The following is a 16,904-nucleotide window of genomic DNA, read 5'->3' as shown; positions in this document are numbered from 1 at the left end:
GCATCATTTAGGGCAGAAAGTCTGTAAATATGTTCAAAAATAGAAGATAATTGCAAAGGTGCCATCTACTCACCATGATGGAGGATGTGCCGTCACAAGGACTTCCTCTGGTGGGCTTGCTATCACTGGCTCAGACCCTCTGTGAAGGGAGTCACCATGATGGTCACAGTTGCATAAAAGGGGTTGTCCAGGACTTTTACTATTGATGACCTATCTTAAGAATCAAAAGTTGTTTGGGTATCTGCCACTCAGGATACCTACTGATCAGCTGATTACAACACCAGTGTCAGTATGGACATTGCTGGAAGAAGATAGTGCTGTTTGTATTGCAGTGGCCCAGGTTGGTACTGCAGGCACAGCTCCCATTAACTTCAATGAGAGCTGTGCCTGCAGTACCAAAGCGGGCTGTTGCAATGTCGACAGCACTATATGGTTCCAGCACTGTCCACATCCTGATGGGCAGACCGCTATCAATCAACTATTGAATACTTAATCTGAAGATGGCTCATCAATAGTAAAAGTCCTGCAGAACCCCTTTAAAGCACTGTACAATGAAGGGCATAAGGGCGGTATTACGTCATCCTATTCCTTAATGATAAAATGTTGTAATCTGGCAGTACTTTATATAATTCTCTGTTGCTTTAATTCTTGTATATTTATTTAATCAGATGACTTCAACCGCGTGATTCTGTCCATGAAGAGAGGAGAAGAATACACGGACTATATCAACGCTTCCTTTATTGATGTACGTACTATAGTGTAAGCTTGTATAATGCACTGACATCTTTAAAGGTTTTGGGGGGGGATTACAATATTAACCCCTTAGTGACAGAGCTTTTTTCCATTTTTGTTTTATCCTACTCCCTTTTTAAAAAATCGTACTTCCTTTATCTATCGACGTGTCTGTATGAGGGCTTGTTTTTTGCGGGAGGAGTTGTATTTTTCAATGGCACTACGGTATTTATTGTACCATAGAATTTTTTTAAAGTTTTCCAGTAAATTATAAGTGGAGAGAAATGAAAAAAACGACATTTCACAATCTTTCGGTGAGTCCTGTTTCTACGGCGCACAAACTGCAACAAAAATGACCTGATATTTTTATTCCATGGGTCAGTACAATTACTACGATACCAAACTTATATAGTTTTTTTTTAATTTTTTTTGCTGTAGTACTTTTTTTTATTTATTTTTTTTTAACATTTAATTTTTTAAAATTATTTTGTGTCCATTTTCTGCGCACAATAACTTAAATTTTTTTGGCTACGTAGTTGTGTGAGGGCTCATTTTGTGCTTTACGTCCTGGATGTTTCCATTGGTACCATTTTCGCATACAGTTGACTTTTTGATCGCCTTTTATTACATTTTTCTCAGAGATAGGGTGACCAAAAAAGTGCATTTTGGGCGTTCTTTATTTATTTATTTTTTTTGGACCACGCTCACCGTGCGGGGTAAATAATACATTACTTTGATAGATCGGACTTTTATGGACGCAGCGATACCAAACACTTATTTTTGGTTTATTTTGATTTTTGTTTTTATTGCAAATATGGCAAAAGGGTGTTTTGTTTTTTTTTTGAAGTTTTATTACTTTTCTTTTTTTACTAAAACTTAATTGTTCGGTTTTTTTTTTTTACACTTTCTTTCAGTCTTTAACATGTGATGCTTTGATCGCTCCTGCAGTATGACGTAATGCTATAACATTACGTCATACTGCTTTTTCACAGGCAGTCCATCAAGCCACCCCACGGGGATGGCTTAATAGGTAATCTGCTAAGGCAGCCCTGGGGCCTTTCTAAAGGCCCCCAGCTGCCATGACACCTGCACGGCTCCCCTGATCTCACCGTGGGGGGGGGAGGCGTACGGTACCCCCGAGCATCGTTCGCAGGATTTAAATGCTATTGCCCGTCGGTGTCAGCTGTAATAAATAGCTGATGCCCGCGCTGTATGGAGGGAGATAGCGGTGCTATCTCCCTCCATACACGTCCTGTAACAGCAGGACGTAGAAAGGTGATAGCGCCGTCACTAAGGGGTTAATGGCCTTCGGATAAGTCATTAATATCAGCTGTTGGCCAGGCCAGTGTGCTTGAAATATAAGCCCTCCCCAAAAAATTGGCCCTACCTAAACTACATGGGGAGGGGGGGGTGATCAAACTTCAATACTTGCCTGGCCAGCAGCGTCTGAGTCCCTCGCTCTGGTCCTCTGCGCTGACCTATTACTTTCTTTCTGCTGATGGGGCTTTGACTACCCTGCATCCAGCAAAGCGAGTGCTGTGATAGAATCAAGCGCCAGCCAATCGGAGTCAGAACTCGATCATTCAGTGAATGACATCACTGGCTGTGATTGGTTCATCGAACGCCGGCTCTGATTTGGCTGGCACTCGATCCAATCACAGCACTCACTTTGCTGGAGGCGGAGTATTCAAAGTCCCATCCCAAAAAAGAAAGTTGTCAGTGCAGAGGACACTGCAGCCTGCCCCAGTGCCGGGGACCAGCGTGAGGGACTGGGACGCCGCAGGCCAGGTGATTATAAGCCCCCTCCTGAAAATAAGACACTGTGCCTCTTTTGGGGCAAAAATTAATGACCGTGTCTTATTTTCTGGGAAATGTGGTAGAAAGCAGACGGCTCTGTTTTTACCACAGTGGCAAGGCTTAGTATTGCAAGCCAAGATCCATTTTAATGGGGACTCGACCTTCAATACCAAACCTGGCCACTGCAGTAAATATGGAGCTGTCTGCTTCCTGCAAAAATCAACTCTGTACACGAGTACATTGGCCCAGTGAACATCTCCCCAGAGGGGAAGTCCTGGGCGACGGACCCTCGCCAGTTTATTTTTGATTACATGTGCTGAAGACAGGCCATTGATAGCTTACAACCAGACAAACCCTTTAAATCACAAATTATTTATTATAAGGTTCATGCATATAATCTTTTCTGCTTTAATCTATTTTTTAGGGCTATCGACAAAAAGACTATTTTATTGCAACTCAAGGCCCACTGCCGCATACGGTGGAGGATTTCTGGAGGATGGTGTGGGAGTGGAAGAGCCACACGATTGTCATTCTCACAGAACTGCAGGAAAGGGAGCAGGTAAAGTGAAAAAGTAAAGGGAAAATAATCCAATATTAAGCAAGAGAATGCTTTACGTGTGTTACGATTTCCCAACTTCAGCACGCAGTTATGCCTAAAGCCCCATTTACATGCAACAATTATCACTCGCTCAAGCAATGTCTTTTGAGCGATAATCATTGCGTATAAATGCTACCATTGTTTGTTTTTCGTCCGAATGATGATTTTTAGTGGAGTTTAAAATCCATCTTTTAGCCGGCCAGCTGATAGCAGGGACTGCATGCTGTGATTCTCCACAGGAGTGCTGATAACATTGTATTCAGCTGCAGTCCTGCAGAAGAACACAGGAGCTGTAGGCAGATAACAGACCACCAACTGTTATCTGCATACAGCACAGGGAGGCTAATTTACATGCAAATGAAGATAAGCTGCTAATGGGCATTAGTGCCCACATAGCAGCTTATGCAAAATAATCACCCAAACTTTCATTCTCATCTTTTGAATGAATTTTGAGCAATCCTCTTGGCGTGTAAATGGGGCTTAAGGCAGATATGTAAATGATTACAGTTGTGGTCTGATTAGAGATTCTTGACCACTGGACACTGCTCTATGATGCTCTCGAATACATATCATTCAAATGAGAAAAGCAGGATGGTAGTTTCAACAATTTGCCCATCATCTAGGCCAGTCTGACTAAGCTATTTGGAACAGTGGGGGCACAAACACGTGGTAAACAGATTCCAGACTGCAGACAGACCACTAGTAGAGGGGATTGTTTGATCCAACGACAAGCACTAGCAGATCCAATAGTTTCATTCTCCACCATCCAGACACAAGTGGCACCATCATTACAGAACTATCTCTGCCAAGACAATTTTTAGGTGCTTAGGGGGTTCCAAGAGGCATTTTTCAGCAGGCTAATACTCGGCCGCACACAGGAAGGGTTTCCCAAGAATGTCTCCACCAGGTTGCCACACTTCCTTTGCCTGCCTGGTTGATAGATCTGTTGTTAATGGGACACCAGCTTCAGTATCCTATGAATGTGGAGGAACTACAGACCCAGTTGCAACACCTGTGGGCAAATCTGCTGCAGGATCCCATACAGAGCCTCTATGCCTTCATGCCCAACCGTATCTTCTCCTGTATCCAGGCTGGAGGTGGCCCAACAGGGTACTAGAGCTTCCTTTGAATTGTACAGTCTTCCCCCAATAAACGTTATACTTCAGATGTGTGAATGTAATGATGATCTATGTAAGTGATTGCAATATAACAGCAAACGTTTCATCCGAATCCAAGAACTCCTACTTGGTGAATTATTTTTTTTTTAAATTTTTTATTTTTTTTGTCAAGGAGTGTACAATGAAGATGGAGCTTCCCTTTAAATGACTAGTAACCTCATTGCTTTCTCTCCATCAGGAAAAATGCTGCCAGTACTGGCCATCTGAGGGCTCTGTGACCCACGGAGAAATAACCATAGAGAATAAGAGTGAGCGCTTACTAGATGCAATCAGTGTCAGAGACTTCCTAGTTACAAGCAGCCAGGTAATATCCTTTGTCTGCATTATCTAAATGTGACCCTTTTGGGGTTTAAAAAAAAAATGAAGCAACTTTGCAAAAAGTTTTTCTTGATTTTTAAAAATCTCGTATCGTTTTAAGTCTGCAGCTCCCATGCATACACATAGTTACAGGTTACAAACAAATCCTGTAGTCATGTGTGGTTTCACATCTGCAGCAGGGATTCCGCTTTCCTGCTTAGTTATGGGATCAGGAAGGGGAAATCCCCGGCGGACGAACGGCTCCATCTCTGGATGGAACCGAACAGCGCTGGACGGACCCCATTGACTATAATTGGGTCCGTCCACCCTCCTTCCGCCCAGCTTAAGGACTGAAGAAGTGCTACATGCAGGGCTTCTTCTTACTGTATCTTCAGCCGGATCTTGTATGTAATTAGATACCTCGGCTCAGTTTTCTGGTTTTGGGAGACTTCAAATTATCTTGCAGTTCTGTGCCAGGAACAAGTGCCAGGAGTGAAGTAACTTGACATTAATGCTGCCAATGATTGGTGCTTAGAATTGCTCAAGGGATTTTTCCCAACAATCTCATGTGTTCCCAAATTCCCTTTCATAATCTATAGTAACAGGTTTGCAATATTTGTATGCAGGAGAAGCCAGCGCGACTGGTTCGGCAGTTCCATTTCCATGGTTGGCCTGAGATAGGAATTCCTGCAGAAGGGAAAGGGATGATTGATCTTATTGCAGCCGTCCAAAAACAGCAGCAGCAGACGGGCAACCACCCCATCATTGTACATTGCAGGTGAGTCCACACTAGGCCTTTCTCAAAGATTGACTTGATATGCCACAGGGAAGGTTGGGGATTGGTTGCCTATGTGCCGCAATTTGTTTGTTACAGGTGTATATTTTATAAAGGTTGCCAAGGGCTTCACGTTGACTCCTACAAATTGCTGTAGAACCATTGTATTGCAGCAACTGCACCATGCGTTCAATGTATCAACACGATTAGTTAACAGAAATACAAGAATAGGAATTTGACATAATAGATAGGAACAGAATGGTGATGGTAATCCGATGATGGCACAAATGGATGATAGTGATGCTAGTCAGATGATGGAGAACAGATCATCACAAAATGACAATAACTGACTCCAACTCTAGATTGCCCAAAGTCTTTTTCCCTGACACTGACCCAATCCCCAGACACTGCTGTCCATGAGTAATCCCAAAGATATTCTTAATGGCAGCTCTATCTGAAACACTGACTCTGGCCACAACGAGAGGGCACTGAGACCAAAGGATAAGAAAAACAAACTTGAACTAAGAAGCAAGAAAAAAGCTACAAATGGGGGGAGAGAATTAAACGGCAACAACTAGGTTAAACAACAAGAACTAGATAGATTACAAATATTCACAGGAACAAAACTAGACTGACAAGTAACAAATGAGTCTAGAAGCAAGATACTAGAAAGCATACAAGGAATACTGGATTGAAATGCACATAGCTTACGCCATAACCAGCAATACGCTGCATTAGCTAGGAATATTTAAAGAGAAGCTAACCAATCAGGAACTTTTCAAGCTTGGGCTGCAGCAATGTAGTCATCCAACTCACTCTAATAAAGCAGTTGTGGGACAGTTGAATAGCAACTGCCCAATCAACAAACTAGTAGACGGATGATGATGCAACAGGAGAACTTGTAACAACTTTACGGATTCCCTGATCATAGAAGTTCCCTGCAGTGAGATGTCACAGGGATCTACTATGGCAGCGATCTGCAGCTTGTAGCTGTCCAGGGTTTTGTGAATCTACAATCATCGTCTTGGCCATTAGGGTTTGCTCAGTTGTAGTTTCTCTACAACCGCTAGTAACCAAGTTTATAGTCCCAGCTTTCATCTTAAATGGAAAATTTACTTATGACTTTTGTACAGTATGACTTTTGTACAGTATATGTACGGGAGGTTGCAGACCTTTTTCTTCATATCTGGGTAATGGCTAAAAAAGCCCTCTTTTGACTTCTGTGCTGATATCGCACATAAAGATGAATGATCAAAGAATGTGCTAAAGTCACTTATATGCCAATAGAAGATGTGGAGATTAGTCACAGAAAGTGGACGGGTTTACCAGTTTTGATGTCTGATTTCTAAATTCCTTTCTAGTGCTGGAGCTGGCAGAACGGGGACATTCATTGCCTTGAGCAATATCCTGGAGCGGGTGAAAGCCGAAGGGCTACTTGATGTTTTTCAGACTGTGAAAAGTTTACGAATGCAACGGCCGCACATGGTGCAAACACTGGTAAGAGGAGAGCGAATAACGGCAAATACAATTCGCTCTGTAACCCATAAAGGAGCACTAACGTTTCAGACAACTTCTGCTGATCTAATAGTTTGTGTTAGTCATATCATTCCTGTAATATACTTGCATTAAAAACTTTTGTTTTAACACTGTAAATCACATTTGAAGTGGATGCCACTAATGGTCTCCCTTCCAGCTTCTCCACAACCCATTCTGTCGTTTGGGTACAGAGCTTCCTTAGTAACAGGAACATTTCCTTACTCCTTAGCCCTTCCTCCTGTTGCTATCTTCAGACAGCTCACCTGCACTTGCAGGCTGACAGATACTTTTGCCAACCTAGTGTAGGTCTGCATAGGAGCTGTAAACACAAAACGGTATTGGCTTCCTATGCGTCTGTTGATTTTGTGCTTTTTCTCTTTTGCAGGAACAGTATGAATTCTGCTACAAAGTGGTACAAGACTTTATCGACATATTTTCGGATTACGCCAATTTCAAGTGACGAACTTGAGTCCGCTTTATACACAGAACTAATTCATATGATCTATTTTGTGGTTAATTTATCTCGTTTCTGGTCCTCTGCTTTTTTTGTATTCTTCTCTGCTACTGAATAACTAATGCTCTATGCTTTTGGTTTTACATCTGGTATAGTATGGCATATGGATCCCAATACAAAACACACCTTCATGGTGTGAAAGAGATAGCAGATGGATGTAAAGTAATGTATATAGTTATTTATTTACAACATGGCATGTATAGTATGGAAATGAGCTTTTTTTTATACGCCAGATTTTTGTCTTAAAGGGCAGGATTAAGAAAAAAATGTGATCGGGGAGGGTGGTGGTCTTTGTACAGCGTCTGCTTTTAATGCCGCAATTACGCACTCCACAATCAATAATATCAAAGGTGGTCCAAGTATAATCACCACTGGAGTCACTTTTTTTCAATAATATATCATCTGTGTATCAGTTTCTGTATGTTATTGACACCTTTTCTAGCATTTAGCGCAAACTAAAAAGGGAGAGCCGTTGTCTGTAGCAGCCAATCTACGCAATGGGTGACTACTAAAGTTTTGGTTTGCACTAGTTGTACTACATGAGGTGGGCTGTTATTAAAATTGCTCCTTTTTAGTTATTGAAGTGCAAGGCGTTCTAAACATCTATAGGATTCCCCGGTAGCGCATGCTAAGAGTTGTAGTCTTGCAAGGAACGATGGGCCACAATTTGGAGGCCACTTGCAGACTAACGGTCCTTTTACACGGGCCGCTTAGCCTCTGAACATTCATCTGCCCAACAATTAAACTATATAATGGGACCAACGATCAGCCAAGAAACAAGTAAAGGCTAGGTCGTCAGCAGATGGGCTGGTTTATCAGAAGGTGAAAATGCTCTGTGATCGGCGTGTGAACAGGAAGATCTACAGTCAGCCTATGGAAATGAACAGGGGTATTGGTGATCGCTCGTCCCCACAAGCCAATTCTTGGCCTGTGTAAAGAAAACAAAACGAGCGCCGATCAATATACATGTCGATCGGCCCTTGTTACGTTGGGCCGAAAGTTCAGCCCATGTTAGAGGACCATTAGTTGTAACAATGACGTTTTCCATCCATTATCAATGTTTTTGGGTCTAGGACTGGGACATGGGTTGATCATTAGGCCAGAGCGTTCCTCTGAACCTTCGTTTGCCTGAAAATTTGGCCAAGTAATGGGACCAACAATTGGCCAACAAACGAGTAAACGCTCATTTGTTGGCTGATCGGCTCCTTTATGTGAGCATAAAAATGTTCTCAGATTGGTCGTATATCTACCCATGTGAACAGAAAGATGTGCGGCCGGCTTATGGAGACGAATCGTATTAGCAATTCTTGGCTTGTATAAAAACAAATAAGATGAATGCCGATTGATATGTGTTGATCGTCACTCATTACTTTGGCCCATTAGGTGTGATTATGAAATTTTCTATCGGGACATTTTTGGGTCCAGGTCTGGTACGAGGGGTAAGTGGAGTAGGCTGCTGCCTAGGACACCATTGATAAGATACTGCAATGCCGTCTAAAGGGTTTTTTTCAACTAAAAATAGCCTCAAACCATGCCATCCTTCCTGGTTGCGGCTGACCAGGTCATGTGACTACTGCAGGCAATCGCTGGCTACAGCAGTAACCTTTTATGACCAGTGATTGGCTGCAGCAGTCACATGTCCTTGTCAGCAGCAACCAGAAAGGACAGAGTGGTTGTGAAGCAATTCTTAGTCATGGGAAAGCCCCTTACCTTTATCTGCACAACCGACTAGATGCCGCGTCCGCCTGGTTGATAATTGTGCAGGTTCTGCAGTCAAATGAGTGCAAGCAAATAAATGACTATCAATCTGAAGGTTGCCATGCTGAATATGAAGGCAGGGGCTTGTTCTTAAACCCTTACGTTGCCATCAACAGCGCTTGTCCCACCCCTGACCGGGGCTAATAGGAGCATTTTCCATAATATCATTGAATTAGCTAAGCAGGTCCCTAGCATTTTATGTAAGGGGATTAATAAAGGTAGAGTGTTACTTTAAGAAGAATCACTTTATATAATATTTTATAGAATAAAGAATGAATGTTTACTTTTATAATAAGTGTACAGGATATATGCTTATACTCCATAACTTACAGAACTGCGGAGATTGGAGCTATGTGATCACAGCCAGATCAGCAAGGTGACATTTAATTTACACCAAAGGGGTTGTACCAAGAGAGCAAGTTATCTCTTATCCATAGGAAAGGTGAGAACCTCGCAATGAGGGGGATGAGGACACAAGACCCCCGCTCTCAACATTGGTGGGAGTCGCAATAGTGAGACCTCACCAATCAGTATCCCCTGTCCTGTGCATATAGGATAACTTGCAATCTTGGTACAACCCCTTTAAGTAGATTCAACGCCTAATGCACAGAACGCAAAATATTAAATCATATAATAAAAGAACTATTAAACCAGTTGGGTTAGAGGGTTCAGAAATGGGGATCCTCTGCTCATCCCAAAAGTAACTCGACCCCAGCATCTTTCTAGTCAGGCTTCCATTGAAATACATGGAGGTCCCAGCACCCTAGGGGTTGTAGAACCAATAGGTTTTTCATTACACTTTTCTTTTAACTCTTAGGGTATGTTCACACAGTGCTGTGGAATTTTGTGTATGAATTCCACCTCCAAAAAGTCAATTTAAAAGGAAAAACTAGAGCGGTCACGTCCCTTGTTGCATTAAACAAACCCTGTCCATATGGTTATAATATAGGAATCTATTTGGTTATGTAGCAGAAGCGTCGCGGTGAGTTGTTCTGTCTCGCAATGATCGAGAGAGGGAGCTATTTTTTGAAGTCCTCGTTTACCCCAGGTGCCATCAGTGTTGGCTTCTGTTCACATAACATTTGTGCCATACTGTCGTCTCCAGAAGTTTGGAAACGCCCCTTTTAAAAGGTAAAATTGGGAAGAACTAGTCTAAAATCTTTGAGATGTGTGTGTTTTACTGAAGTAAAGGAGATTGAGGCCTTCCTGCAGTGTCCAGCCTTTGCTCATACGACAGCCTTGCATATTCTCAGCTTTTTAGCTTTTAAAGTTATTTGGTAGGGATACATTTCCATTCATGGTGGAGAACCTTCCAGACATAGTTCTGGTGCGGTAGACTGCCTGCTTCATACTGGGGGGGGGGGGGAAATAACTCAGTTTTGACAAGGACATTGAAATGTCCCGATTTACGATTGAAATGTCCTGAATGGCCCCTCCTGTGATGAGATGGTGTGGTGCTGATTGGGTGTCATGGCAGCCTGGGCCCCTCTGAAGGCTCCAAAGGCTGCCATGAATGATTGCCTATTAAGATGCACACATGGCACATTTTTATACATGGCCTGCCAGAATACAGTATCCTGCAATACTTACAGTATTGCAGGACACTGTATCAGTGATCAAACACCAGTTCAAACCTCCAATGTGACTAAAATATTAATAAAATATTTAAAAAAATTAATAAAAAATAAAAAAATTTTTAAGCATATACAAAAAAATTCTAGTCACATCAAAAAATAACAACGCAAAAAAAAATTGCTGTTGCTGCTTTCGTAAAAGTCCAATTTACTGAAATATCACAGGATTGCACTTATTTTGGTCAGACTGATCTCTTAGAAAAAAATTGACTAAAAGGCCATCAAAAAGTTGTATGTACCCCAAAATGATCATTAAAAACTACAGGTCACTCTGCAAAAAATGAGTCCTCGCACAACCCCAGCGATAGAGAATTAAAAAAATTATGGGGAATCAAAAGATGGTAACAGAAAAAATATTTATTTTTTTTTAAAGGTACTGTGTTTTTTTATTATGTAAAAAAATTGAAATTTGATCTCATCATAACTATACTGACTCACAGAATAAAGATAACGTCATTTGTACTGCTCTGTGAATGTGTTAATAATAACCCCCCCCCCCCCCCTCCAAAACAAAAAAAGGCAGACAGTTGTATTTTTTCCTCACTTAGAATAAAAGTACATTATATGATATATTAAGAATGATAAAGGGGCAGGAAGGGGTAAAACCTTTGGTGTTTCCATACTTCTGAAGGGTCCTGTACATTCAGTGTATACATAAGGAAATGCTCCCAAAATATATATATTTACTGTGGTGATAGAGTTGTGTTGGTCAGACATATGCCCAGTGTCCTGTCTCCATAAGGTACACGCTGGCCTATTGTTCTGTCCACTATATAGCGGCATATGTATATATACTGGGCTAGTCGTTTTGTACAATGGGAGCCTATGGCAGGTTTATGCAGTTGCACGCCTCACTAACAATGTGCTGCAATAGTGAGAGAAGACAAGTTCTATTTAGTCTATAGATTTCCTGAGAGAATGGCGGCACAGAACGAATGAAATAACAAGATGATGTCATTATATTGATGAAAAGCACAGAATGATGTCATAAAGTATAAGTAATGTATTTGGTGAATGTTGCAGGAGGGCGCGTTCTAAGCTTTGCTTCCACAGGAGATCTACCAGAATAGATGAATAAAAGTCCTTCTAGTCTATAGAAAAACATATCTGACATATTAACATATACCAAAAGGCCTCCTTTAAAGTGGCAGGTTCTGTCCCGGTTGTTAATCTCTGGCGATCCTCTGATCTAGCTGTTTCGCACCCCGTTTACACCTATCCAAGATGGCTGGATTTTTCTAACTACCCAATGCACACCGTGCACTGCACTAATTAGCCAGTATTGATCACATGAGCAGCTCTGGCCAATCAGAGATTGGATTAGTAATTTAACACGATCAATGCACTCACTCACTGTGGAGATTAGGTAGTCTGAAGATTGTGTCGGCCATATTGGATTGCCTAAAACAAAACACAACCAGTGGATCGAAGGGCCAGCAGAGAAGAACAACTGCAGGTAATATATTCCCTCCTCCTCCGGTCCTGGGACAGAATTTTATCCCAAAACCGGAAGGTTGCTTTAATTTTCTTCTGGTAGGTTTCCTTTAAAATTGTGGCATAGGATATTGCTATGCCAGTTTTTACCCACTGATAAAGCAAATAACCAAACTCGTGTATTGCTCATATATAGAAGAAAAGTTAAGCAAAGCACCATTGTACAAGAGGTATATCCAGACCCGGCCTTTACCTGCCGCAGAAGCTTTGAGTCATGATGGACTACGTGTTTATGTACAGTGAATGGTCACTTTATATCAGAGACCCCCACCTAGTAGCGCATTGGATCTTCTCGAACTGCAGCAGTTCATTGTGGCATAATATCGGCCCCTGCGGACAGGAAGCTTCTTGTTGCTGCAAGTTATAGGGAAGTGCTGGCATGTTCTGACCAGCTGACAGTAAGGGGTCATCGATTCATACTGCTTGCACCAAATTCTGCTCCTCCCATCAGCACGGTGCAAAATATGCAGCGCAAATGCGCATGTAAATGAGCATACGCCCGTGTGACAGCGGCATCAGCATCACTGAGCGGAACGTGTGAAATATCATAAAAACTGATCTGAATGGCAAAGTATGGAAAACCTAATCTTGGTTTTGTATATAAATATATAATGGTGTTGTAGCACGGATGAGAGAAAATAGAAGATGGGAATTATTCCTGCATCCCTATAGAGATTTATATGAGCCCAAGAGCTTACATCATGTGTTCTAGTAATGCTATGACCAGTGGGCGAATGTTATATGGAGCTGCCAAAGGTTGGGGATCCACATGCCGAAGGTCTTAAGACTAATCTTAGAGCAACATCTGTAACCCGGCCCCCGTATCACACGTGTAACTTATATGAATAATGACTAGCAGAGACGTCTTTGGGCCTCCTCCGGCTCGGGGGGCTCGGCTACCTCTGCACCCCCTATAGGTATACTCCAGCCCGATCTATTAGAATACTATGATGGAATCACTTTGTTCAGCTGGAAGACTGAAACTATGCATAGAGCAAATATTGAGAGAATAGATATTCTGTATAGACCGTTCCCCTCATGATATATGCAGATGAGCAGCACAATGTATTGTTCTCATCCCCTTTATACCACATGTGATGTTTTTCTTTCAGCATTTTATATTTTCGGTACTCTTTTTGCATGCCGGCGGGGTCGTGTCTATAAAATTCTTACAGGACTGTGCTTTTTGTGCCTGTTTGTACATTACTGTAACATATGTCTTATACAGAGTATAAAATATTTATTGCAAAAGAAAGTCTAATTATTAGTAGTGTAATTTTGGATGATACCACTAGGTAGCGCCACTTGCCCTCTGTTGCAAAATTTAAGGGATATTACTATCTGATAAAGTAATGGCATATTGCTAGAATATGCAAGGGCAGCTCAAGGTTTATGTGGGCCCACTTAGTAATTTACAGGCCCCCTCACTCAATTAGAGGCTTTATTGTGACTCAAGTCATTTATAGGCCCTGCTGTGCCCCCTGAATCGTTTGTAGGGTCCACTGTGCGCATTGAGTCTTTTGATAGTTCCCAACTGTGCGCCCTGAGTAATTAGTAAAAATCAAATGTGCCTCCCGAGTCATTTATAGGCCCCGCCGTGCCGTGCCTCCCGAGTCATTTATAGGCCCCGCCGTGCCTCCCGAGTCATTTATAGGCCCCGCCGTGCCTCCCGAGTCATTTATAGGCCCCGCCGTGCCTCCCGAGTCATTTATAGGCCCCGCCGTACCTCCCTGAGTTATTTATAGGCCCCGCTGTACCTCCCTGAGTTATTTATAAGTTCTACTTGGCTCCTGAACAATTAGTAAGGCCCCACTGTGCCTTGGCAATAAAAAATAAACTCACCTCCATCATGCTCTCAAGCCTCCTTCATCCTCTGCCTTGGTCTTTTCTGGCCAGGATCGCGCGGGGACAATGTAGGCAGCACAATGATATGATCACTCCACCTGCGTGACCGAGAAGGCACTAGACAGTGGAGCTGGAAACGTTTGTCTTTCTGAAGTGCTGCCGTTGTAGTCCATTTTATCCGCATCTTTAGGATACAAAACCATTTTAAAGAACCAGGACTGGATCGATCCCACCATTGAGTGGGCTTCCTCAGGCTCAGTGGGCCCTGGAACCTGCACGGGTTTGTCGGGTGCTGATGCCAGCCCGTAGAGTATGCCATCACTACCACTTTGTGATTGGTGGTGGTCCGAAGTCTGAGACCCCAACTGGTCTTTAGTTTGAAGGGGCCACAGCACTGATTTAGCACAGTAGCTCCCATGACTACAGGTTGTGCAGGGAACTGAAACCAGACCTGTTAACGTAAATGTAGACGCATGCATAGCGAGTGGCTGGGGCGCTGCTGGCAGGGAAAGCACTGAAGAGGCTGCAGCACTAAATGAGCGCTGTGGTACCTTTTATTTTTAGGGCCATTGAGGTTCCTAGAGGTTGATCTCCCCAGGATCTCCTAACAATATGCTATCACTTTATCAGATGGGAATAAGCTTACTGGGTCGCCGAAGTAAGGGAGTTTAAAGGAAAATCTAATACAGGTGGAGATTCTCTTTCCAGTAAGCATGCCTATATTCAGTAGTTTAATTCCATGTTTGTTTCCATATTCCATATAAGATGATGTACAGATGTAGCAAAGTTTAACTTGACACTTAAACTGGTACAGAACTTTTTCTTGCTTTTTCAAACAATTTTAATGGCTTTTATTGTATCAAAATATGATAATTTGTTACAGCAAGTTATGACAGTTGGGTTACATTTTGATTAGGGATGAGAGAGTATACTCGCTAAGGCACTACTCGCTCGAGTCATGTGCCTTAGCCGAGTATCACTCCGCTCGTCCCTAAAGATTCGGGGGCCGCCGCAGCTGACAGGTGAGTTGCGGTGGGGAGCAGGGGAGATCGGGGATGAGAGATCTCCCCTCCGTTCCTCCTTGCTCTCCCCCGCAGCTCCCCGCCCCGCGCTGGCCCCCAAATCTTCAGGGACGAGCGGGGAGATACTCGGCTAAGGCACATGACTCGAGCGAGTAGTGCCTTAGCGAGTATACTCGCTCATCCCTAATTTTGATACATCTCTAGAAAGTCAAGGAGTAGCGAACACTAAGGGTACAGTCACATTCATCCAAGCGGTATATTCAAGAGAGCTTTTATTCTACTTGTACAAAAGCTCCAGAAAGTAAAAAACAAATAGCAGCGTTTTGTATTTTGGGGCAATTAGAAAAAAACGGATTGCACTAGTATAATGCAACTGCGATACATTTTAAACACATAACCATGGCAACTACCAATAAAGAAAAGGGAAATCGGGAACCATTTTCTATATGTACGTGGAAAACGCACATTTTTTTTTTTCAAAAGCACATGAAAATTTGCGAGCAAATTCAGACTGATTTTTCAGGACCAGAAGAAATAATCCACCCCTGTGAACGTACCTGAAGAAGATATTTCCCAATCTTTTTAGCCTTGCAGCACCCCATGGAATTTTTTTTTTTTATTGCGGGGCACCCCTACCAAAAAGGCGCGTAGCTTATCGTGACATATGATTTTGACCTCTTTTATTCTATTGGCCCCTATAGTGATAACGCCCCCTCTGTCGCCCCAGCAGTAAGTAGTATTAGTTGCCTCAATAGTAACAATATCCCTTTTTTATGCTCTCATCAGGTAAATGCTTCCCCTTATTGCGCAAACATTAAAAATGCTCCGTCATATTGTCTCCATCATTATTACCAATTGCTTCGTTTGTTGCCCTGTCATTAATAATGCCCACCTTTTGTTACCCCATTATTAAAAATAGTGCCTCTTGCTGCTCCGTGAATAATGCTGCCCTTTGTTCCCCGTCAGTAATAAGGATCCTCCTTGCAGACCTGCATCAGTAAAATATATATATCCAGTGGGTTATAATAAATAAAATAAGAAATCCACTTAAAATTGATGTAAGCCATCTTGCAGGGGTCTACATGAACTACAACAGTCCTCCTATCGTTCTCTGAGATGTATACGTTGATGCTAACATAGCACCATGATCTTGACGTTCCCAGTAGGATGCCTGTTGTCTCACAAAGACAACCTGTCCATATGCCTTATTAAAGTGAAACACCAAAGTAGAGGACCCCCTCTACGAGCCAGGGTGGACCGCTCTTGCAGACTCAAAGGGTCCATGCATTATATAAACGGTCATTCAATTGAATAGCAGGCATGTAATACTACACCTGTCCTGTAGAGGCTGATGTAGCATAAATGCATAGCCAGTCACAGCTTTCTCAGCCGATCATCGGAGGTTAGAGAGGCTGGACATAGCGAACAGCTGATCACTTGGTCCGTTTCCATTTAAAAATGTCTTCTTCATGATGTTGGCATAATTTAATTAATTGTAAAGGGTTTATGCCAAGCTGCACAACCTCTCCTAGAATACAAGGCCCAGGGTGAACAGCTACTCGCCCCAGATCCCACTTTTGGTGCCCTGGCAATTAGCTGATTTTGCCCGGGAAAGCTGGGGCCAGCTACATATTTTCCATTACAGGAGAAATGTAGTATTGCCAGATGGTCTGCCAGAACAGGAGTTGCTCTTACTTAGCAGCAGTCCCTTCTGTGTCATAGAG

At 42.5% G+C, this 16,904-nt stretch overlaps 1 protein-coding gene across 1 annotated transcript in view; it reads left to right on the top strand.

Moving 5' to 3' along the window:
• The window catches only part of PTPRE (protein tyrosine phosphatase receptor type E), a 189,013-nt gene extending 173,934 nt beyond the window's left edge, over positions 1-15,079 (top strand). Inside the window, exons 15-20 of the mRNA XM_066601224.1 lie at positions 669-745; positions 2,954-3,088; positions 4,484-4,609; positions 5,229-5,380; positions 6,739-6,874; positions 7,299-15,079. Coding sequence (XP_066457321.1) covers positions 669-745; positions 2,954-3,088; positions 4,484-4,609; positions 5,229-5,380; positions 6,739-6,874; positions 7,299-7,373 — 701 coding nt within the window. The 3' untranslated portion in view covers positions 7,374-15,079. The remainder of the gene's footprint in view (positions 1-668; positions 746-2,953; positions 3,089-4,483; positions 4,610-5,228; positions 5,381-6,738; positions 6,875-7,298) is intronic.
• Positions 15,080-16,904: the final 1,825 nt, after the last annotated feature.

The sequence above is a fragment of the Eleutherodactylus coqui genome, chromosome 4 (genome assembly GCF_035609145.1).
Source record: "Eleutherodactylus coqui strain aEleCoq1 chromosome 4, aEleCoq1.hap1, whole genome shotgun sequence".
NCBI lineage: Eukaryota > Metazoa > Chordata > Amphibia > Anura > Eleutherodactylidae > Eleutherodactylus > Eleutherodactylus coqui.
The sequence above is the reverse complement of the archived record's forward strand: the minus strand, read 5'-3'. Positions and strand labels throughout refer to the sequence as shown.